Here is a 23,369-nt window from a genome sequence, read left to right as displayed (position 1 = left end):
AGTGCGTAGGGCTGTCTGAATATTTTCGATATGGCGGTACTAGGTCTTGCAGAAATTAAATGGGCGAGTGAGGGAAGTAGTCGTCGTTGTGATGAACCATTTAGATGTTCGATTTGGCCAGATATAAGCGGTAGAGTGGAGAGTTCAGATCAATTTCAGTTGTTTGTCGTCGAGATTCAATATGTTTATCGTGGCGTGGTTGTTGTCTTATTTACCCAGAGACTGGTGGGAAGTCAGGCAGACGAGGCTGGAAGAGTGATGACAGGGACAGGCTGAGGCTCAAGTGTCGACCTCAATCTGAATTAGAGCGAATGCCTAATCCCCGTCGGAACGAGATAATCTGGGATGCTTCACGATCAAAGAGGAACAGAGGCACAGAGGAACACCGACAGGTCTGGTGCGAATAGAAGTTTGAAGCCAAGGGGATGGAAATCCGGGGGATGGTTGGTGGGGGGTGCGGAAGGTTATTATATTCTCGTCACTAGTCTAGAAGAGCCATGTTAGTCACGGAGGGGACAAGAAGCAGTTTGATCGATGAGAGCAAGCACAAGCACAAGCACAAGCACCAAGGGTAGCCAGGTGGAGGAGGGCGTGTACGAGGCATTTGAGGGTCTTTGGGCGAGGGTGTCGATGGCGTTTGAGCGTCCAGGACAGGGCTCATCGAGGGTGGGCCTAACGAGTCCACATGAAGAACCTGGATGATGGGTAATTTAGCGCTGGCTGTTCCTACTGTAAGCGGAGAGCTACTCCCAAGCAGGCAAGGCCTTCTAGCAGGGGGCCAAGTCTGGAGGTGGCACCCTTCGCCGTCACCTTGGGGTGCGCGTGGATGTGGGGATTTTATCGGTGACGATACAACGGCAGAGCTACACATTATTACCAAAGGATAAGGAAATAAACGTCAAAATCAACGTCAGTGTGTTGGATTTACGTTTGTGCGGTAAGCCAAGGGAACGAGATGTAACCATGTAATCGTGAGCCTCGAAGATTTTATGTAGATTATCAACTTCTTACATTATTAGCCAAGCATTTCATATCTGGGCATCGACGAAATCTTGTCATCTGTCTGGTCACTTGTCACTTGACTTGCTGTTAGCAGCTAGTAAACTTGGACTTGGAATTGCGTTCATCCTTGACAATGCCCTACCATACATGCTTGTTAGTATGTCAATCTAACAAAAGAGGTTGCTCTGGTAGTCTCAGTAGTGGACAGAAAGTCTCGGTTGATCAGGAGTCGTTTGGTTCATGTATTACAATTCTTTGTCCGCCGGGTTCTATCCATTGAGTTTGGTGTTTTCTTCCCCTCCTTTCATTTTTTATTTTCACTCTACCTACCTTAATCAGCCACCAGGGCGTCGAGACCAGCTCTTGGCGTTTGCGGGACCAGATGCAAGTCTCTTTCTTGAGCCATGCTCTCTTGGTCCAGGGTTAGCGTTTAAAATCTTGACGGGTATGGGCGGACTCGACCGGTGACACCTGCACCTCGCGATTGTTTCCTGCCATTATCTTCAACTATGCTTGGAAGCCTATCAAAAGCAATCCTGCTTCTCTTAATATGCATACTGCGCTGGATCACCCGGGTTCTTAGCTCAAGATCGAACGTCCACAATAGCTCCCACCTTGCGAGATGACGGCTCCACGCAAGCACGGGCGCTGCAACACCGGCATTGAAGAGGCTGGCAACTCTAAAGCTGGCAACAATACATACACATTGGATGAGCAGCTAATACGAATGGCGGAGAGATCACCAGTATAGCCCTTTGCATTACCATGTATTGGAATCCTCTAGATCCAGCAATAATCCGAGATCCGAGGATATGGTAAGGTGATGTTGACGACATTTATGAGTTAGTCTGAGAGCGACACATTCACATCGCATGTTGTTACTATGTGCCAAGCAAGCAAAAGACACAAGCAATTCAATTGACCCATTTCCCAAGCCACCGTAAGTTTTTTTTTCTGTGGCATTCTGACTCGAAAGGCGTTCAGGTGCCTCAACACGTACATAGTAATAAAACTTCTCCAAACTTTACCCCGACTTGGAGTGTCCCTCATATTCATGATGTGACTGTCTTTTTCCCCGTTCTCCCCACAGTGAGTCTCGAGAAACAGGCCACGTAAGTAAGCCAATAGGTTCCGCAGGTCCAATGTTTCCAGATTCTGATTCCACATTTTGGACGAGCTAAGTTAGTCCAATAGCTCTCCCTGAGAAACAATTGACCAGAACTGACCTGAGCTGCCGTCCCCAGTATCCGTGCTAGCTGCCCAACAGCGTTCCTCTCCCCACAGTTTGTCAGTGTATGTAGTGTGGAGAAGCCAATCACCGGTAGTCCTTGACCATCCCAATCGAGTCAGCCGCTCCAGTATCGACAGGGGTGGGCGTGAGCTTCGGAATCGGAAAGGTCGAATCGAATCGGCTCAGACATCACGAGGCGCTGCAAACGCAGAAATGCGGCCTGTTAAGAGAACAAGAAAATACCGAACCAAACCTGCAGTACAACGACATCGGTACTGTGCATCGCATCGACTCAGCATTCGAACAAGGGCTGTTCTCTTCCTCATCCTTCCATTGTGGTCTTGGATGGAATCAGCCCTCTCAACGTCAGCGTCGGACTTCCACCCGTGCGGAGGAGGGTACCCCAGAGTTACAGGGTCTTCAATCTTCATGGTTCACGAACAGCATGCCGTAGTCCTTGCCAAGTCCTCTTTTTTTGGAGCTGGCCCACTTCCGGACCTCAATTATCCGCTCTCAAAAGCCTTGCCCTAGGGCCATCATGAAGTTTACCAAAGCTTTTCCCTATAGACCCACCTTCTTGGAATTGCTATCTTATAAATGTGTCCTCAGATCTGGTAGCAGAACGCAGCGAGATGCGAGAGACTACCTATTCAATCGATATGAAGTCAAAAACTATGACGTTCTTGTTAAACCCAAGAACATCATGTTGCTTGTCCCTTTAGTCCGGTACAGCAGGGATGAATCTGGGCATTGTCTGAACCAATCAGTTCGTATGGACACGAATTACGTCAGACAAATTGGCCAATAACGGAGAATAGTCGGCAACGTTCGGCTATTCAAAAAACCACCAATATCCTTGATGGGTAGCTCTGTTGACGAATCATGAGGCTGTGAAATCTCTGTCGAAAGTACATTTCCACTTGCATGGAAGGAATGGCATGCCAAAACGTCTGAGGGTGTGAGCGTGAGCATCCATGGAAGGCCAACACCGCTACGGGTTCCTAACGGTGCAAGTCAACGGGTTGCTCCGGGTCACTGAAGCTTAATATTTAAACGCGTTCTTCTTGTTCTATCAGGCACGTAATAGTCGGTGTAGGAGCAAGATAGCAAACTCGCTCAAACATACGGATACTCTGTACTCATTAGCTTTTATGATTCGAATATGAATGTTTTCAGACCTTTCATGATCATATTTCTTCATATACAGATTAAGAAAGGGAAAAAAGCAAATATACTGCTTCCATCCCCCAACAAATTTAACCGATGCTGCAGGTTTGTGTCTTGTTGCAGATTGCATGGATTGTGATGGCCAGCAAGGTGATCTATCTAAAATTAAAGAGGGCTGAGGATGGGAGACACGGAACGAAAATTCCTCACTACACCACCTCACCTCATCTCATTCTTACACTCCTTTCCCCACACCTTGACAGCAGTAAATATGTTTTTTCTTCACCGTTTCGTCAAGGTCATGTGGTGGGTGTATTGTGCTCTGTGGGTACGGAGTATCAACTATTGAGTGTCATTCTTGTGACCGCCTCGAATTCCAAGGTGAACATTCAGTTTGGGAGCAAGCTAGTAAAGGTGAGACGTCGGGGGATCTCCACATCATCGCGATGCAAATCAATCACCGAAGGTCAAGTCAGTCCGCCTGAAGCGGAGTTCAACCCGCAGTGGATCCCCTTCCGGCCCCGGTGCGTCCGGCGTTGAGATCACCTCCCCCATCGGCCACAACCCGAGCCCACTGGTTACCACTGCGGAGGGCTACTGTAAGCCTAAGCTCGAAGGGGGGCGGGAAAAGACATCCGGCTAACCCTGCCTGGTCAAGTTGAGCCCCTCGAGGTTTGAGCCATGAAGGCAGGGGAAATCAAACTCCAATGAGAGCAGGTATTTTCCGCTTTTTAATCCTTCAGCAGGTTATTTGTGCTTCTCCATGGGGTGCAAGTGGGCCAGGAACCTCGTCGTGCATCGTGTCGTCTTGTGCCGGTCAAAGCCATCTTGATGCAGATGCAGCTCCAGCCCAGCCCAGCCCAGACAGGGGCTATTTTGTGACATGGCCGGCCCTGATGGTTGAGCTTTGGACTGGGTTTGATAGATGTATTTCACCTTCACCCTGGATATCGGTATTTCTCCGTAGGACTTTAGCTTTTTTACCCTCCGCATTATTCCAGTAATCTGCCAAGTCTGTACGGAGTAGTAAACGAGCTGGGGTGGTGTTGTGGCCGATCTCCCGCCCTGGACATGTTCCGTAACCCAAAGGTTGACGATCGTGCCATCATTCGCTGTATTCACGACGCACAGATGTGTAATGCGCGAAGGACCGAGGACGTCGAATTCAGGTCCGAGATCAACAATGACTGACAGCTTGGTCTAAGCACATCACTTCTGGCCGATGATGACTGTAGGGAAATAACGCCGGTCAGTCTCGTAGAATTCTCGGGACCCTCGGGCATTCTCTTGACACTCCCCAACAACTCATCCATATAAGAGGAGCGATTTACCGCAATCCATGTCAAATGTTGTGCTTGTTTGTGAAGAAATCCCCACTACGGAGTTTTTCTCTCGGGCTGTTGATGCGTGATACGAACCAGGAACAGGCTTCTTGATCGAAGCTGAGAGTTGGTCTGTTCAACGATCACACACCATCTAGACGTAAATGATTAGTGGAGTGAGAGATGATTAAGCACTTACTTGCCACTATTTTGTTACACTGCTCAGTATGGAGTAGATGCTCAGTTACGGCGGCCAACTTAGTAATCCTCGAAATTGTCTTTCAACCCGTCATGTGTGCCTGAGTACTCTGTACAGAAGGCATGAAATCAAGACAACAACATAATTTCTTTGACATAGAGTTTAGCATCCCTTTCCGTATGATAATTTGTGTAAAAAGAAAACATCTCAGCTACCTACACCCATCCGCCAACCTTCCGCACTCTCCGCCGTTATTATCGAAAGCTGGGGCCCGGGCCCGAGACGGACTCCACATACAACAATCCCAAAGGTACCTCAGGTGTGCCCACCACCGCAAATATAACACCGTTGAAGAAGACATCGCTACGGAGTACATGGTATCAACAACAAGCCTTGCTCAAATACAAGTACAAAACCCCTCCACCATTAGTCTCCGTTGCCCAATGGCACAGGGTACGTTTTCTATGACAGGAATATGTCTCATATTTTGCCCTATGCCCTCTGCCGCAGCCACGCGCCGTCGCACTGCATATGTAGACTCCCCCTGCTCGGCTTTGGCAAACGCCATCCCCGAACCTCCAGGCGAGCTTTGGCTCGGCTACCGACGTCCTGAAGCGGCTGCGGCTATCAACCGGCCTTGACGTCCTCCCATCTTACGACTTGACTTAGGTTGTGCGAGGGACAAAAACCACCTACCCCCAGCAAGTTGTAACCCTCCCTCACATTCACCTGCCCGTTTGTTACGATCACGATCCTGTGGCATTTCTCTGGGCCCAAGTGGTGCCCTTGACTCGCCTCAACTCTTCCTACAGGCATCAATGCCTGGCTTTGGACATTCAAGAGCCTCAGTTTCTATTTATGCTCTCGGACATCGATTTGCGGCGGCCTAACAAACAATCTCCTCCAGCAATTCAACATAGCTTGCTTGGTAAACCAACAACGTCAACAGGCCTGAGCGATCGGACATCGCAAGCAAAGTTTCGCACATCTTCTTGTATCTCATATCGTCATTCTTTCCTCTATGTAACAAGAACAACAACTTGGACCGAAACTACCCAAATACCCACTGGCAATCCTGGACATGGCAACCATCTTACAACGTGATCACTGGTCACCTCCACGATAACAGGTGCCCTTCAGTCAGAGTCGTCAGGGGGCCAGGCCTTGATCGACATGAACAGCGCAGAGGGTCATTGGAGTCACTCACCCCAATCTCGCCAGAACTTGATCCTTCATGCTGAGACAGGCAAAGCATGCCTGGGCTTTGGGGCATGTCATGGTGCTTCCCAGAATGACTGGGTCTTTAGCACCTTCATATGTTGCTTTCCAGTGCCAGTTCGCAAAGCCCCAGGACAATCACCCACATTTTGATCGCAGAAGATGACAAGTCACCAACATATCTACCCACGGCATTTTGTGGCCAACCAATCACCTCACCTCGAGGCTCGCAGTACTTCATCGCTAGTTGAATCGTTGATCCAACAATCCCATCACAGTCACCACATCAGATGTCACATTGGAAATGGGCGAGGCAAGGCACAGCAATGCTTGTTTCGAATATCTCGTTGACTGGTATGTAAAGTCTTCTTCCATCTCTTTTTTAACCTCGCCTCTATTCCCATCCTGTCTGGTTCATGCCAGATGTAAACAAAATTAATAGCCGTTAACACGTCAAGCAGATTATGGAAAACAAAAAAGCCTCATCACGGAGGCTCGCTCAGCAGAGTACTAGAGACCACCGACTATAGCGTGTGGCATAACATGACATAACAAGAGTAACCACAGCTGGTCTTTGGCATTCAAGACTGCACAAGGCAGCTGGGTTGGTATACTCAAGTCACTCAAATACCGCAATCATTTTGCAAGTGCAATCCCGACGACGAGCACTTCATGGTCGAGATATGCATCTTGGCCTATTACCAACCCTCAAATGGCAATGCTTGCAATCATACACAAGTGTGCACATGATTACAGATGCGTCTTAGCATCAGCAAAGCAAAGGGGGTTGTAGATACGCTGTTTGATGTATGTGGTCAGGGCAACATCACCCCACTCCTCCCACTCAGCCCATTGGGACTCAGGAAGCTCAGAGACACCACCGCGTCGAGCGGCCTTCATGACCTCACGAGCGACAATGACACTAGCATCACGGACACGCTCAATGCGGGGGTAGATAAGGCCCTTGTGAACCTCATCGGCATTTAGGGAGCCGGCCAGAGCAGCGGCAGAGGTGTAAACCATCTCGTCGGTAATTCGAGAAGCCTTGGCCAGGATGGCACCGAGACCGAGACCAGGGAAAATGTAAACATTGTTACCTTGGTTGGGGTGGTAGACCGTGTGGTGAGTTTCGTCACCAAACTTGGCCTTGACAGGGTTGAAGGGAGAGCCAGAAGCGAAGAGGACAGTGCCCTCAGTCCACTCAATGGCCTGCTCAAAGGTACACTCAGCCTTTGTGAGAGGGTTGCTAAGAGGGAAGAGAATGGGACGGCGCTCAAGGCCACCCTCCTGGACAGAGTTCTTGAGAGCGCGGACAACGGGCTCGGTGAAGACGCCGAAGGTCGCAGTGAGACCAACCAGGGCACTGGGCTTAACATACTCGATGACTTCCTCGAGAGTACGGTACTGGTGACCATTGTTGTCAGTTCGGGCAAAGTACTTCTTGTGCTCAGCCAGGCGGTCACCACGGTCTTTAGTAACAAGACCCTTGGTATCGACAAGCCAGAACTTGTCGCGGGCGGCAGCCTCGCTCAATCCACGGCGTGTATAGTACTCAACGAGCTGTTTGGCAACACCGACACCAGCAGAGCCAGCACCCATGAAGACCAGTCGCTGTTCCTCGATTGGAACACCAGACTGCTCAACGGCGCCAATATATCCACCCAGCACGACGGCACCAGTTCCCTGGATATCGTCGTTCTATCATAATCATGTCAGCGCTGAAAATTGATCAGATTCATCGATTCACTTACGAAGCATCGGTATTGGTTTCGGTAACGGTCGAGATAACCAAAGGCCTTCTCACTGTCGAAGTCCTCGAACTGGACAACCATGCTGGGGAAAACCTCGCGGGCAGCCTCCATGAACTCATCCATGAAAGCCTGCTGCTCAGGGTATGAAGGTCGCTTTTGTCGGAGACCCAGGTAGAAGGGGTCCCTCAGGTTCTCCTCATTGTTGGTACCGCAGTCAAGGACAATGGGAAGGGTCTTGGAGGGGTGGATACCAGCAGCGCCGGTGTAAAGAGCAAGCTTTCCGATCTGGTGTTCCAGGTTAGGGGTATTTTCAAGTGTGGTTTTGCGATCGACTTACAGAGATACCGACACCGTTGATACCGAGATCGCCCAGACCAAGAATGCGAGAGCCATCGGTGATGACACAAATCTCGGGATCCTGGCAAGGCCAGTTTCGGAGCATAGCACGAATGGACTTTCGCTGCTTGATGGAGATGTACAGAGCCTCGGGGCGAGTGTAAAGGCTAGAGTATTGCAAGCAGACATCACCGATTGTAGGGGTATAGACGAGGGGCATGAGCTCTCGGATGTTGTCGATGAGGAGACGATAGAAAAGGTCGGTATTTTGGTCCTTGAGAGTGGACAGGTAAAGGTACTTGTCGATAGGTGTCTGACGGGTCTGAATCATCTTCATGGCTCGGGCGCACTGGGTCTCGAAGCTCTCCATTGTGTGGGGGAGAAGACCAGTGAGGTTCTTGGAGGCGCGTTCCTCGGGCGTGAAGGCAAGTCCTGCAAAAAGGATCGTTAGCATGCTTAAGGAAAGTATGACAGCCGGTGAAGAAGGAATTCATCACGAGCGACAGACACCTTCCATGACTACAAGTGGTAGCAAGGCCCCTGGCGCCATAGCGGTGACAACAAGTGTTGTCGCAATTGACAAGATGAGACGGGACGGCTTACCTTTGTTCCAGAGAGGTTCTCGGACAATCTGGTAGCCGGCAGCATTGGACTCGTCAACATATTCAGGTGTTCGGTCCTGCTTGACCTCTGCATAGTGGTCTTGGACGTAGCCACGGTGTTGATCAAGGGCGGCCATCTTGATTTCTTGTTCGATCTTGGAAAGGTCGACGGGGGACATTGGATTGGAATCTGTAAGTCTTCGTCTAGAAAGACATGGGGAGGTTAGATATAGTTATAGGCAACGGGGAGGAGGGGTCGGGGCACGGGAGGGGGGTACACACGGGGATGATGCTGTTGATGATCTAGAGCGAGGTGTGGCAATTTCAGAGCTGGCGGTACTATGAGGAGACGAAGACGCCATGGACATAGACAATGAGAGATGGGGTGATGAGAACGGAAAGAAGGATGGATAGGAGAGCCTGGGGATTGAGGGTCGAGGGCGGCGATTATTAGTAGTCGCCGTGAGAACAGCGACTGGGGGAACAACAGTAGACGAGCGGGTAGAAGCACGGGTCAAAGTAGACGATGTCGCGGAGCGCAAGGGGCCACTAGCGAAGAAAAGTCGGTTTAAGACGTTTTGGGCGGAACCGGGTCCCGAAGGCGAGGCCACTGTCATGGTCGAGAGCGTTTGGCCCATGTTTGGGTTTGAGAATGGCAATGGTACCGTAGCTCAGATGAGAAACTCGCAGAGATACCGGAGTATGGGGGAGAGGGAGCAGGGGTAAGCTCGGGGAACGGGGGTGCGTCTTGTCTTGTTGGGTGGTGTAGGGCAGGGAAATCAGTCAGTGAATGAATCAAGGGATTGTGATGCAACAAATGTTGCGGCCGACGCTTATCTGATGTTGTGAGGTGTGTAAGAATGAGATTGTGAGTGCGTTTATGCATATACTGCTGCTTGGCGTGTCTTGTCCTCGTAGGAAGGGGATATTAACTGCAACAGACGCAGCCCAGCCAATTTTTTTGCGAAACCAAACCCAAATTTTTGGCGAGGTTGAGGAGAGGACGACAAGCGATGACAACGACGGAGCAAGACGGATGGCAACGGACGGACAAAAAGCGGTTTCACTTTTTTTCTCCAGAAATACGCCCTTGTCACCTTGAGAGTGGACTGTTAGCCATGTAATTCGGTACCGGTACACTACTAGGGCGCCAACGAAAAGTCTACGGCGCGACCGAGTAAACGCAGCAGATCCTTGTAGCTTTTCATTCGAGGAGATGGATAGGGAGGGGATGAGGTAGCCTTTGGAATACGGGAGACATGGTGAAGATAGATCGTGGGTGTGAGAAATAGCATGGGTGTGTAGTAAGTAACATCCCTCTCACAGACCGAATTCCTAGTAAGAACTCGCACTGAACAGGATGAATTGAGCTTGACTTGAGGTCAACAGATCAACTGCGATACACAACACCCGAGCTGCTATGGATGGGGATAACCGCATGGGGGAATTTTCTTCTTGGGCATTGGGGCTGAAAGGTGAGTAGAGGGTGGGACCAGTGGAAGCACTAGCTGGGATGCCGCGTGGGACGCAGGAGGATTGGGGATATTCATGTATCGGGGGAACTAGCGGGTGACTTGTGGAAAGATGTATCTTTCATCTAGTCCCCTTTGGCTGTGACAGAAATCTGGCTGATACGTACTTTGCTGGGGAGATGGAACTGAGACGAGGACCCTGGCTGCGGAAGCTACAGGTCGAGCTTCTGTCTTCTTTCCTCTTGAGGCAGGACTCTAACTCGCCAAATACTGGGGGAGCTTGGCAACTGTTTCGGTATTAGAAAGAGTCCCGAACATGACTTATTCAAACTTGCCTCTATCTTTCCGTGTCTATGAGTCACTTGACTTTTTGAATTACGTTCTCTGCTCGGTGGCTTTGACTGTGGAGTACGTAGCAGGTTTGTGCCCTATGGACGTGCGGGTGAGCGTCCGCTTCACGATGCGTTTCGCTGGGATGTGAGATGTTGTCGAGCCCTTAGACGATCAGTGATATGACCACTTTGAAGAGCATTCCACATGCGCATCTCGGTCAAAAGAAACCAGATGCAGACACTCGGCAAAACACTCCATAGAGCCAATCGCTCGTGGGTTATAGGTCGATTTACCTTGGTGAGGCTCAGTAAGGACACCGATGTAGGTATCTGTAAATGGGCGCAGAAACCACTTGACGATGTTTCAAATGGGGTGATAGTGGGGGTCAAGTCGTGTTGTCAAGAATCATAGGCGCTGGGACCTTCCCAATAGCAAGGAGATATCCGATATTGATAATTGAGTAAATACTGTATTAATCAGAGAGAGGCGAGGTGGTGTATTTCCAGGACTTCGATGTTGATTATTTCATTTCCCTGTCCGTAGTGCAATAGCCCTAAAACGAGTCACCCTATATATTGCCTACAGATAGAAATCTACCGTCATCGGCCGTATCTTGATTCAATCGAAGCCGGTATCTCTACTAATGTTCTCACAAGCCAGGGTACAGGCCGACGACTGCCGTGCTCAGTCATAGAACGGTGAGGAAAGTAACCTTTGGCAGAGTCACGACGAGCATTTGAGGACGGAAAACGGAGGTACAGTAAAGGGCAACGGCGCCGACTACGGGGGCTAACTTAAGTGGTTCCACCTCGTTGTCCAAACCCTGGTTAGAACCTAGTACACGCAAAGGAAAAAAAATGTCAGACATAGTTGACAAGATGAGATTCGAGGGGGGGAAGATCATGAAAAACATTAGACTAGCAGGGCTTTGCTTATACGGATTTCATCAAAGCAGGGCAAGGTACGGGTGCTGGGTAGACGGCAATTTCTGTGTCAATGTGGATAAATGGATAATCAAGGACACGAAAAAGAGAGTACTGAGCCTCAAAGCTCAAGTTTAAAGAAATTGCAATAACCAAAACAAGAAAGAGGCCAAAGAATCCCTGTGTTGTCTTTAACCGAATAATAGCCCATGCCTGGATTGGCTTCGATCTTTTGAATGACCTTTTTAGACACAACGTCTCGCTTTGCGACCCCGATGTCGTGCTTTCGGAACAAGGTCTCGGTTCGCAATCATCAAATTCGGCGCACAAGGCCCCGGCGAGGGCCCCACCGGAACCCGATATTATCCACTATTGGAGGCCCCTCTCTGGAGCTGCTCCGGTTGACGGGGCATTGTGGACGCTACATCTGTTGTTGAGGTCGTGATTGGGCTTCTGAGACTGAATTTGCAAGCTATGCAAGCCTGAAGGAATCTGGTATTTGTGTTCAATGTGTTTTCATTTGTCCTGCTACCAGGTAATATGCTTGAAAGCTAAAGTACCTTACTCAGTTTGTCCAGTATCCAGGGTAAACTCTTACGCGTCCACTGATCTGACCTCAATTTACATCAGGCGCTGTTATTATTACAATACCATCGGGACTTTTTGGTGTTTTTGCCTTTGTTTTGTACCGTTTTATATGGTTTTTACTTGTAGTTTGTATAAATGTCCTCCACGAAAACGCAGTATCGAAGTATTTCTCTGTTACTATAAACAACAGAATAAGAACTCACGCCAACTTTCTAGCCCGTTGTTGCCATATGTTCTCGAGCGTTGTGCTAAGGTTGCGGATACTTGTGGGGCACTATCTCGACTGGTAGACGTAGCAATTCACAACAGGAACATCTGTCCGACAATACGCATGAACATATGAGAATATCGTCATTCCAGTTTCGAATGTTTCTCTTATTGCTCATAGGCAAAGCAGTACAGGCAGGTCTCTGACTCTCTAGATACAAATCATACCACTTCTCAACGGCCCGACCCTTTGAGGCCGAGAAAGGGGTACAGAGTTGGGAGGATATCATGCAACCATGTGAAATGCAAAGAGAAACCCCAGTACGGAGTAATCGGGACGATGTTGTCCCTTACTGGGTTCAGGGTCTGACAATCATTGATATGTGCATCTCTACAGAGTACGGAGTATGAACTGACTTGTCTCAATGTTGGTATCATCATTAACAGCACAGACTCTAGAGTCTAATTCCGCTCTTTACTGTGTGCTGCAGTTATCAGTAAGAAGCAATGCCGTTGGAAAGAGGTGCGACTGATCCACGCACACTAGACCTGCATGCGCAGCCGTTTTGCTTGCTTTTGCTGAGATTGGATCGATTGCCATCATCTTGCGTCTCCCCCAGGCTTAGGCACACGGTGAGTTGCATTATTACTATCATTTTGCGTCGTACGTAAGATACGGTCAGCAAAGTCCATGTGCTTGCAGCGCCATGGCCACAACAGATGCCTATCTTTAGATGCTTATCTTTAGATGCTTACCAACGCATCTCGTAAATGGGGTTCTCACAGGCCGACTCACCGAAATTCGCTCTGGCCTGAAATCGACGGGAAATGAGTGTCTGACAGTGTCTAGGTGTGTGATCAGAGCGCTGCCGTTTCCCCAACGGTTTACTGTAGGAGAAGTGGCATTACGTATCAGATACACTCTGCAACCCTAGAAACTTACTGCCATCAGTCATTGAGTGGAAATTTGTTCCAAAGAGGCAATAGCTCATGCGCATCCCTCCCGTCATCCTCTGCCCAGGTACCTATCAAGTTTTGTTGATTCCTCCTAATTGTGATACCTGATTTCACCTCAGATGAGCTCAAGTCACAAATCATTTCGACAAACCTCCTTGGGCTCAGATACTGTTTCATTTGCTATTCCGCATGCACATCTTGGGCTCCGCCTCCCTGGGTCAGACCGTCAGACGAAAACCAGGGAATGTCTCCCGACTTCAATAACTCAGTTCCATCAAAAGTCTTCCGACATTGCCCGAGTGGATGCCCTCACTAGCGCCCATCCAGCCCAGAAGCAATCCCGCGGGTCAGGCAGGAAGCGCTGAACCACCCCGGCCTCAGGCCGTCTTCCCGAAAGGCTGCAGGAGACCTGTCCGGGAAAGTATCCCAAAGCCTAATTTCATGCATTTATCAGAGTTCAGCGGGTACTTTGCTGATGTACATGTGGATAGTGGAGATCGACAAATGGATACAGCGGGGAAGGTGCGAGACAGGGGCATGCTCGGGTACGCCTAACCTCTAGAGGTTCAAGGTCTCGCGCGTCTCACCACGGAATCTCCAGGAAGGTGACCCCACTTCTCTCTCACCATGCCTGACCTTTTTTTTTCTTCTTCCCTTCACCTGAGTTCCACTCGGTCCCTGGCTAAAATTGAGTTAGGTTAATTGATTCCAAGGGGGATTTCTCTTTGGGTCTGGAGCTGGAAGCATTGGTAATCATTGAGTTACCATTGCCATACCCAAAACTGTCGACAGTTTCTCTACAGTATTCGCTACTACAACTCGTGACTTTCTTTCCCAACTCAATTTGAGTCATTCAGCTCACATAAAATGAGACGATTGATAGAAAATTAGCCTTGAATCGTCCAGGCGGCCCGCCTATTGGGTGCCATGCCGTCACCCCGCATTCGTCTATCCTCTCCGGGATCTTGTTGACTTGTCTAGATCGGGGCTTTGTCAAGATGTCAACAAAATTTATGTTACTGAACTGAAACTCAATAACTCCCCAGCACAACAAGCATCCATGCATATGATGACACATATAATCACAAGTCCAAGCCACGGCATCTGATGTCTGTGTTCTCGGACAAGCTTCGGCCTCTGCAGGATCGTGTCCTTACGTCCATCCAGATATTGTTAGTGTTACCCTGGAGTATTTCGACACTAGCAAGCATTCACCTTTGATGTTCACGGGCAACCCTCCGCAACGCCGAATTACCTACTATGCTTTCCTAGCATACATGTTTCGCGGGATATGTGTCGGTATCGCGGTATCTAGACCGTTGTGGCATATCAAATCAGCTCCTCGATGGCCCAAGATCGACAAACTAAATCCCCATGCAGCAAGTAATGGCTAGTCTTGCCGAAATAAACATATCCAATAGAGTGCCAATATGTTATGGTGGCTTCGAGTATTTTCGACGTCAACAAGCTCAACAATAGCTGGAAATCAGCCACCGGTATCAGAGATATCAACCACATCACATAAGCGAGTGCCTGGCCCTGGGTTACTTCGGCTTGGGAATCCGACATCTTTCTGTTGGGAACCACAGCCCTTGTTGATATGCCTGGTGTTTGAAGAGCAGCAATGTATTAGCTTCATATGCTCCCAAATCCTAGATTGGCTTGCCTCGGTCAGGCTGAGAACTGCCCTTGTCTTAATTAGCTGGCCAGCGTAGGAGGTCATCTAAGCAAGCAAAAGAAAATTCCCGTCCCCGCATCAGGACTAACACCATCTCAGTAGGTTGGACTGCAAGAATAAACCGATAGTTCATGTGATGTTTAAGCCTTGCTCCAACTTCATTCAAGTAGATGACTAGATTTTTGCCGAAGAAACATCAGGGTTGTTGAACGGCAAGACGCCAGCCAGACTTGGATAGCTCGTCCACTGCACACCCCGAGCTTCTTTCGACATCAACCAATAAGTTGACATTCATCTTGTTCCGTTTCCCCGAACCTCCTCACACTCCCCGAGCTCCCTCTAGAACGAAGAGCTACCCCGCCACACATGCCTTTAACTCCAGGAACCAAGACATGGGCTACTATTGCTCTAATGAGTAAAAACAAACGTCACTTGCAACCACATTCTTCAAACCGGCTTCGCTTAACATAAACGAATACACCCCTCTCCGGATAGAGGATCTAGCAAGTTCAATTTAAACCCCAGAGAATGTCTGAGGCCTGTTCTCTTCATAAGTTAGCTCGTGACGACCCCGTGCCCACTCACGGACAGGTACCGAGGGTGCGGCTCCGTGCTAAATATGTCTACTCCATAGAACTCCCTGACCTTGCCTTACCTTGAGAATCCAGTGCTACCATTGACGCAACATAACCGTCTGACATCTGGGGAAGTCCCGTTGCCGTTCGTCCTAGCTCCCATCTAGCTGTCTGGTGTGAAGCCTCCGTTCCCCCAGATTATCCTACTCCACCAAACCTTGTCACTGACGCTACCTTATGACTCCTCAATGATTTGCCTACTTGTAATTACACGAATATTCATTCATTGTCACAAGCCATCAGTGCCTGGAGAACTTGCAAAAGAGTCACATTATCCCGATATCGGGCCATCAGCTTTGCTCGTACTTTAAACTTAAGCTTGCTCGCAGCTTACACGTGGTCAACATATCCTCGGCATAAGTAGATTTGACACGCTTTGTTTTGTTTGCCTGTGACTGCATTGGATATTGATACACGGAGAAAAAAAAATCGAGTTAAACAAATAATTACAATATCAGCCATAGGGCTTAATTAGCTATAGAATGCTGTGATCCTTTTAGCAACCTCCTTATATCAAAATATTGCTTGTTGATGTCGTTTGCTCCCAAAACACCGTCAGTCATAAATCTCCAAAATACATAAACGAAAGCAATGCATTTAAGCCCTTTTTCTATATGCCGTAGGCTGCCACGTTCTCCAACCCGCAATATTTCATCTTATGCCCGTCCACTCATTTGGTGTTCTCTTTACCTGCCTCGGTCACCTTCCGGGACGCCGTCTCGATCTTGCCCATAGCGTTGTCATCCTGGAGGCTCCACCAATGCCGCAGACCCTTGGCGTATTCGATCTCCTCTGGGGTAATTTCTATAGGTGGACCCTTGACCTGCGTAAGAATCTCTCGTTCGTTGTATTTCGAGACTGCCCAGGACGAGCCATCTTCGGAACGGACGCCGAAGCCACGGCCCTTCATTGACACTACCTTGACCCGGCGGAGGAGGATAACATCCCCACTCTCGACATCCGGTAGGGATGTTAGATGGGGCCGGAAGATATGGGCCACTCGGACCTGGGTCGGCGCAGTCGACGGATCGATCAGGGACAAAGTCAACATGAAATCCCGAGGGCCGTGCTTCGGTCGGTGTGGAGGTGGCGGTGACTGTGTTACGACAGCAAGAATATCCGTCATCTTGTCGATTGAGTTTCTGCTGAGCATCTTAAGCGGCAGAAAGTCGGGCAAATTCGTTCGTAGGCTTTTGACCAGCTGCATTTTCAGAGTTTTGACATCCTCTTCTTCAGGCACCGTCGCTGTAGAGCCAGCAATGGAAGGTGATTTAAGCGGAGCGAACGACATGTTCGGGGACTCTTCCTGCCTGTGGAAACTTCGCGACACCGAGCGAGTTTCACGCCTAGGGGTCTCTTGCTTTGGATCTGGCGTCTTTTGACTTCTAGTCTGGCGAGTCGATGGACTTGAACCTTTAGCAAGTAATATGCTAGGGTCACCGTGGTCATTTCTCGAACGCAGCACTCGCTGGGATCCTGGTGAATTGTTGTCCACGCTGTGAATACTCTCATCATCGGTTGCTTTTCTCTTCCCCTTGCTTTTTGTATCTGCCTGCACCGAGCCACCTGCCAATTGGATGCTGGGATCATCGTGGTGCATTTTACTTCGTGTCTTGCTGCTTGATGTAGCTGGACTGCTGGGCTTGCTTCCACGGTCCGCAGTCTTCAAGGTGGGTGTGGCTGTGATAAATGCCAGACTAGGATCGTCGTGGTCATTACCACCTGATGATTTAGCTGGCCTGTGTCGCCGCGGCCGCAAAGACTTGGCGAGAATGACCTCAGATGCTGCCTCGGTGTCTTGAAAAGATCCAATAAGTGACCTATCAACCGGTTCGGTGGGGTCAGGCGATCTGGTTTGCGACAGTACTGTGGACAAAGCAGGATCCGTAGGCAGGTGTGTTTCGGATCGCATAGGAGACTGTTGTAGTATCTCAGCCATGATCTGACTCTCTGGTCCTTCATCCTCCTCCTCCGTTATCTGTTGGGTATGAGTGACGACACTGACTGTGTCGACTATATCGACCTCGATCAATTGTTGTGTGCCGCCAGGAGTGGGAAGATGTTCGATAGAACTGTTACGTGAGAATTTGTTGCTGCCTTCCGGCGGGGTCTGGACTTCTGGGTTTTGCGTTGGCGGAGGGGAAATTTGGCCACCCTTTTCAGGCTGTGCCTCGTCGCCTGCCTTCTCAACTTCATCCTTGTCGGCTTGGTACAAGGCATTAACCGTGTGAGAAGCTGGGTTAGTTGCCATCTCTGACAAGGGGTCCGATATGTTTTCATGCGTTTCAGAGTGCTCAATATCTTGGGATGTCTGAGATTCGATATTTTCTTGAATCTCGGAAGCCACAGATTGGGTCTCGCCAGACAACGGCACCGTTTTGCGGAAATTCGACGATCTTGCATCATCGTATAGGGTCTCTTGTGGCTGTTGGGATGGTTCTTGGGGGCGTGTTAATGCTTCGTAACAAATTTCCGTGGTCGCGGTGTCTCCTTGTTCGCTAGTATCAACGTTGGCCTCAGGAATTTCTGCCGTTGGAGTAGGTCTGCGAGGTAATTTATCAATGTCCATGGCTTCGGCTGTCACTTCAGGCTCAACTGCGGTCTCGCCTAGTGGTTCCGTCTCAGCAGACGGAACAGAAGCAATGTCGTTTGTCTCGCGCCCTTTTGCTTCTCCTTGCAATGGAGGAGCATTCCCCATGTCGATATCACAGGCTTCCGTTTCCATTGAATTTGATTCCTTTCCAGCTTCGTAACCACGGGGCTGCAATTCTTCTGCGATGGGAGACTCCCGCCGGGCAGTTGAAGGAACAGGCGACTTTGCGTTGTCTATAATCTCACTGTCCCCTTGAAGCTCGTTTGCGCAAATCGTGGCCTCGGTAACTTCAGCTTCATTTTTGGTCGAGCCTGCAATATGGGATGTAGGGACCTGGCCCTCATTCATTGAACCCATCTGGCCGTTGTCAACCCTTTGTGTCTCTATTTCCTGCTCCCCCTCTTTTCTTGATGAAGACAGCGGTTCTTCGTCCGTATTGAGCCGCGGTAGACGCTGGCTTTCCCCTTCAGCCATAATCTCATCTGTTTCGGGGACTTCAGAATCTCCCTCTATCTTGGGCATTGGTGATGTTTCCGCCTCTTCAATGCCAAATCCCGAGTAGTCGTCTGTATTTTTGGCCTCTGCATCCATTGTTGTCTCTGGTTTTGGTTCCAGTCGTGGTTCTGGTGCCGGTGCTTCCTCATCTTCGGAATCTGAAAGCAGGTCGATGACAATGGGCTCCCTAGATACAAGAGTAGCAGAAGGGCGGTTGTCTACTTCCTCTTCTGCGCCATCTTCATCATAGTAATCATATTCATCCGAGTCATATTCACCTTCCGCGTCACCTTCAGACCCTTCGTACTCTTCCGCTTCAATGTCAGATCGTTGCTCGTACGTGTCAGGGTATTCGTCGTCAAGATATTCCTCTTGATTTACGACATCTTCGTCGCCATCCGCGCCATCTTCGTCGGGGTTCATGATCTGCGTGTCAGGGTCATTGGTATCTAGATCGGGTTCCTCTTCAGATGTCTCTATGTCATCATCGTCATCGTGCGTGCGGGAGTACTTCCTTAAGTCGTAATCATCGCCAGGCTCATCACCACCATCGCGATAATACTCTGCTTCACTGGCCGGCTCCTCGAGTGTGGGTTCTGGAGATGCGTTTGCGGTTGTGTTCATATCCGTGTTCTCTCGTGAGAGAGATAACTGGTGGTCTCTGCCAGACTCCGGCGACCCTTGTTCTCTTATTGGCGAAGAGCTCGAGATTTCAACTGGATTCTCAGCGTCGCTACTAGCAACTACAGAGCGGGGTCCAGGGGATGATTCTACAGCCCAAGTAGTCTGAGGCGGTTGCGAAGTCGCAGCGAATGTAGAGTGAAACGCTGATTCAGGACCAGCGAGACCCGCAAGAGCTTCTACAGCATTCCGAGGGAGATTTTCGGTCTCCAGGAACTCAGCTGGATAATCTACAAAACTGGGCGAATTTGTTACAATATCTCGAGAACTTTCTCCCGAAAGATAGCCCGAGGCCTGAGGAAAGAGTACGGTCTGTGGAGTGAAGCTGAAAGGCATATCCGTGTTCATGTTATTTGGGGTATGATCCAGTAAATATTCGTCTGTCCTCTGTGGCATCCCCTGTGGTGTTGTCGAGACTTCTGCGAGTGGCAAAGACTGGTTCATGAGAGAGTCGTCCCTTTCGAACGGTCTCGTTCGGGAAAATGGTGTCGGGGTCGTCTGTGTCAACCCAAACACTGGTCTTGATTCAGCCGAAACCTGCACACTGGACATTGGAGTAAAGTCAACATATACTGTTTGACTACCTTGATCTACCATCGCTGGCCGCGCTGGTGTGTTCGTGGTAGTATCTTCTGTCTCACCATTGCGCGGCGAGACACTACTCATATAGGTCTCCTCTTTATCTTCCTCTTCATGATCATTCTCAGGCTCAGGACTAGGGGATCGGCTAGTGTAACGCCAAGAGTTGGCAGGTAGACTGAACCGTGTGCGCTTTTTCGACTTGATCCTGCCAACTTCGTCATCTAGCATGTCTATGTCGCCTTCGAATAATGCCCCGTAAGAGACACGCGCTCGTTTGAGGAAAGCAGGCGAAGCGAATTCAAGAGGATCCAAGGTCGATGAAGCAGTTCGTTTCAGAGGCAAGGTGGCTTCTGGAGATAAAGGCGTAGGCGTAGCAGGTCGCTCGGGCACGGGTGTGAGGGTGTCGACTTGGTCAGTATTATCAATTTGGCTGTTAGTGGTAGTAACTCCCGTCTCCACGTCTGGGGTGTCGATGTTGAGCAATGTGTCTCTTTCTTCTCCGGGTCGATGGATTCCAAGTACCAAGCGATTCGAGAATTCGAGCTGCCATGCAAGTGTGCTTCCTGCGACTTGGGTCTGCGTCTCGTTCTTCTCCCATTTAGCACCCTGCAGGCTCACACGAACCTCATCCCCAGCTCCTAGCGATGAATCTGCGATCGCCCTAGCGGCTGTACCATGGAAACGGATCCGCACCTGGCCATTCTCGCGTCGTAGCCGAAAGTCTCGCTCAGCTAAAAGAAATGCGATCGACTTGTTGAGGATACTAAATGGCCATGTGATAGTTACGGTGCCAATTATGACTCGCGTATCTTGGCTTAGGACATCCGGACTGAGTTGGGCGATTGATATAGGCTCGCCCTGGTCGAGTAGTGATGTTGTGGGTTGCGAGCTGTTCATCGTGGTTTGGTCGCAATGTCAGTCGCGTCGGCGGGACCTGAAAAGCCAGAGGGACCGTGTTGCTGTATTAAATCATGTGCGACAGTTTTTGTTGTTATTTCTATGATTTTATGATTGTCGCATCTCGTATGTCGTTCCCGTTGGTCAAGGTGCTATTAACCGCGTTCGAAGCGCTGATTTGCTCGTGGAGTGAATTGTTGTTGGAACAGTGAAATCGATATGCAAGCTTCCGAGCAAGGAGGAAGCTGTGGTGGGGACAGGTCCGAAAGCAGAAGGCGGTGAAGGGATTGTGGTCTAGCCTCCCTTATCAGTCTATCACTGAGGTGCTGTTGAAAATCGCCGGGGGCGGCTCTTATGCGGCTCTGGGGCCGACAACAGGCCAGTACTTCCAATGGGAAGCAACACCTTAGGCACCGAACTACTGTGACTTAACAGAAGCAGTAAAAAGAGTCGGGACAAAGTCGAAATGGCTCTCACCCCCCACCCAGGTTTAGGCGTATCTTGATGGCAAGGGAAAGCGGATGACTCTTCCCAGGCTTGTCCATAGAAGAAATTGATTACCTACCTAGGCAACTTGTTGGTTTGCTGATTTATCTTTCCTGCTTCACAACTTAACACCAGTGAAGAATCGGTTCATGCTTAGGACGGGAGGCTTTCTTATTAGTTGCTTCATCTCTTACAGCACAATATGGGCTCTCTGACTCAGCCAACGCCTTTCGATGTCCACAAAATCGCAATCATCGGGGCCGGTCCTACTGGACTTGCAGCAGCGAAATATCTCATTGCAAAGGGTTTTGAAGACATTACCATCTTCGAGCAGCAGGACCACGTTGGCGGCATTTGGCGATACTATGGGTTAGCCCCAGGAACTTGTCCTGTGCCTCAACAAGATCCTCATTGCCCTCCTGAAAACCCCATAAGATGGAATTCGACGTCAGCTCCGATTTTCACTTCGCCGATGTACGAGAACCTACACGCCAATATCCCAAAAGACGTCATGAGTTTTTCCGACCAAGCCTTTCCCAAGGACTCCAAGCTCTTCCCCGAGAGGCCTATGATCGAGGACTATCTGGTCAAGTATGCAGAGGATGTCGAACCCCTAATTCGCTTTTGCCGACGCGTCGAGCGGGTGAATCTGAAAGTGCGAGATGGTCGGGACAGATGGGAGGTTGAAACACAATCAACTATCAATAGTGGCGACATAACCACGGATACCTTTGATGCCTTGGTCGTTGCGAACGGCCACTACTCTATACCCTATCTGCCCAATATGAAGAACTTGAAAGAGTTTAACGAGGCCTACCCCGGAGTGATTACGCACTCCAAACAGTATCGCACTCCCTATCCGTTTAGAGGCAGCAAGGTAGTTGTGATTGGTAATGGCCCGTCTGGGCTCGACATTGCTTTGCAGATCAATCAGGAGTGTAGAAAGCCTGCTATCTTGTCTGTCCGACATCCTACACCCCCAGATCGACTAGCTCACTCTGGGTGTACGGAAACAGCAGAGGTTGAGGAGTTCTTGGTTGAGGAGAAGGGAGTCCGTTTCAAGGATGGCCGAGTTGAGACGGATGTTGACGCCATCATCTTCTGCACCGGCTTCCTCTTTAGCTTCCCATTTCTCGGGGATCTAGGCCACCAGCTCATCACCACAGGCCGAGGCGTGCATGGATTGTACCAGCATGTTTTCAATATCCAGCATCCAACCCTCGTTTTCCCAGGTCTCAACATGAAAGCAGCCCCTTGGCCATTGAGCGAGAGCCAAGCAGCTCTGTTTTCAGCTGTGTGGTCCAACGACATTGAGCTCCCTTCTCGGGAAGCAATGGAAGCTTGGAGCCAGGCGTTGGAAAAGCAGGAAGATGACGCTTTACATGTGTTTGGTCCCAACGGAGATGGTCACTACATCAACAAATTGCACGACTGGGTTATGAAGGCCAAGCGACCAGGAAAAGAGCCGCCTTACTGGAATGACGAACTTATGTGGCAGCGCAGCATGTTCCTCAAAGCCAAGGCCAAATTCGAACAACGGGGCTGCAAGGCTCAGACTTTTGAAGAGATTGGATTTCACTTTGAGCCTGGAGCTCAACCTGATGTGGAGAAGGGGGGAGAAGAGCTCTGATTAAGACTGAAAGACGAGGTATTACGGAAATTCGCAATACAGTTTCGCCATTTGTCTAGGACTTTGCGATTCAATATCGCCTTGACCCCAGACGATGTGATAGGATGCTTAGGACAGGGGCTTGAGACTGTCAAGCAAACCGTTGGTGGTGGTTCCCACTCACTCCATGTCCGATTCGGCAAACTATGGGGTCTTTTGGGATGGTGCGAGTGCAATGATGTTGTGATGGTGGGTTAGAATGGCGGGAGTCGGGGTTGGATTTGTAATGCAGCTCGAAGGACCATGGATCCAACGTTTGGGGGCAATTCGGCCATCGGGAATGCGATTGAACAGGTCCGGTCCAACCCAGACAGGGCAATAGTTGGATTGCCTTATCATTAGAAC

The 23,369-nt window shown here is 49.7% G+C and overlaps 3 protein-coding genes across 3 annotated transcripts; 1 reads left to right on the top strand and 2 right to left on the bottom strand.

Annotated features, from left to right (window-relative positions):
- Positions 1-6,889: 6,889 nt before the first annotated feature.
- On the bottom strand, positions 6,890-9,007 carry J7337_002974 (uncharacterized protein; the record flags this gene model as incomplete). The annotated part of the gene is made up of 4 exons (XM_044820699.1): positions 6,890-7,837; positions 7,891-8,175; positions 8,228-8,658; positions 8,830-9,007. 4 exons carry the CDS (start codon positions 9,005-9,007, stop codon positions 6,890-6,892), a joined length of 1,842 nt encoding a protein of 613 aa, XP_044684999.1.
- Positions 9,008-16,291: 7,284 nt separating this feature from the next.
- On the bottom strand, positions 16,292-20,869 carry J7337_002973 (uncharacterized protein; the record flags this gene model as incomplete). Its single annotated transcript, XM_044820698.1, has 1 exon — positions 16,292-20,869. One exon carries the CDS (start codon positions 20,867-20,869, stop codon positions 16,292-16,294), a length of 4,578 nt encoding a protein of 1,525 aa, XP_044684998.1.
- Positions 20,870-21,557: 688 nt separating this feature from the next.
- On the top strand, positions 21,558-22,985 carry J7337_002972 (uncharacterized protein; the record flags this gene model as incomplete). The annotated part of the gene is made up of 1 exon (XM_044820697.1): positions 21,558-22,985. The coding sequence occupies one exon, from the start codon at positions 21,558-21,560 to the stop codon at positions 22,983-22,985; it is 1,428 nt and encodes a 475-aa protein (XP_044684997.1).
- Positions 22,986-23,369: the final 384 nt, after the last annotated feature.

The sequence above is a fragment of the Fusarium musae genome, chromosome 2, assembly GCF_019915245.1.
Source record: "Fusarium musae strain F31 chromosome 2, whole genome shotgun sequence".
Taxonomy (NCBI): domain Eukaryota; kingdom Fungi; phylum Ascomycota; class Sordariomycetes; order Hypocreales; family Nectriaceae; genus Fusarium; species Fusarium musae.
The sequence above is the reverse complement of the archived record's forward strand: the minus strand, read 5'-3'. Positions and strand labels throughout refer to the sequence as shown.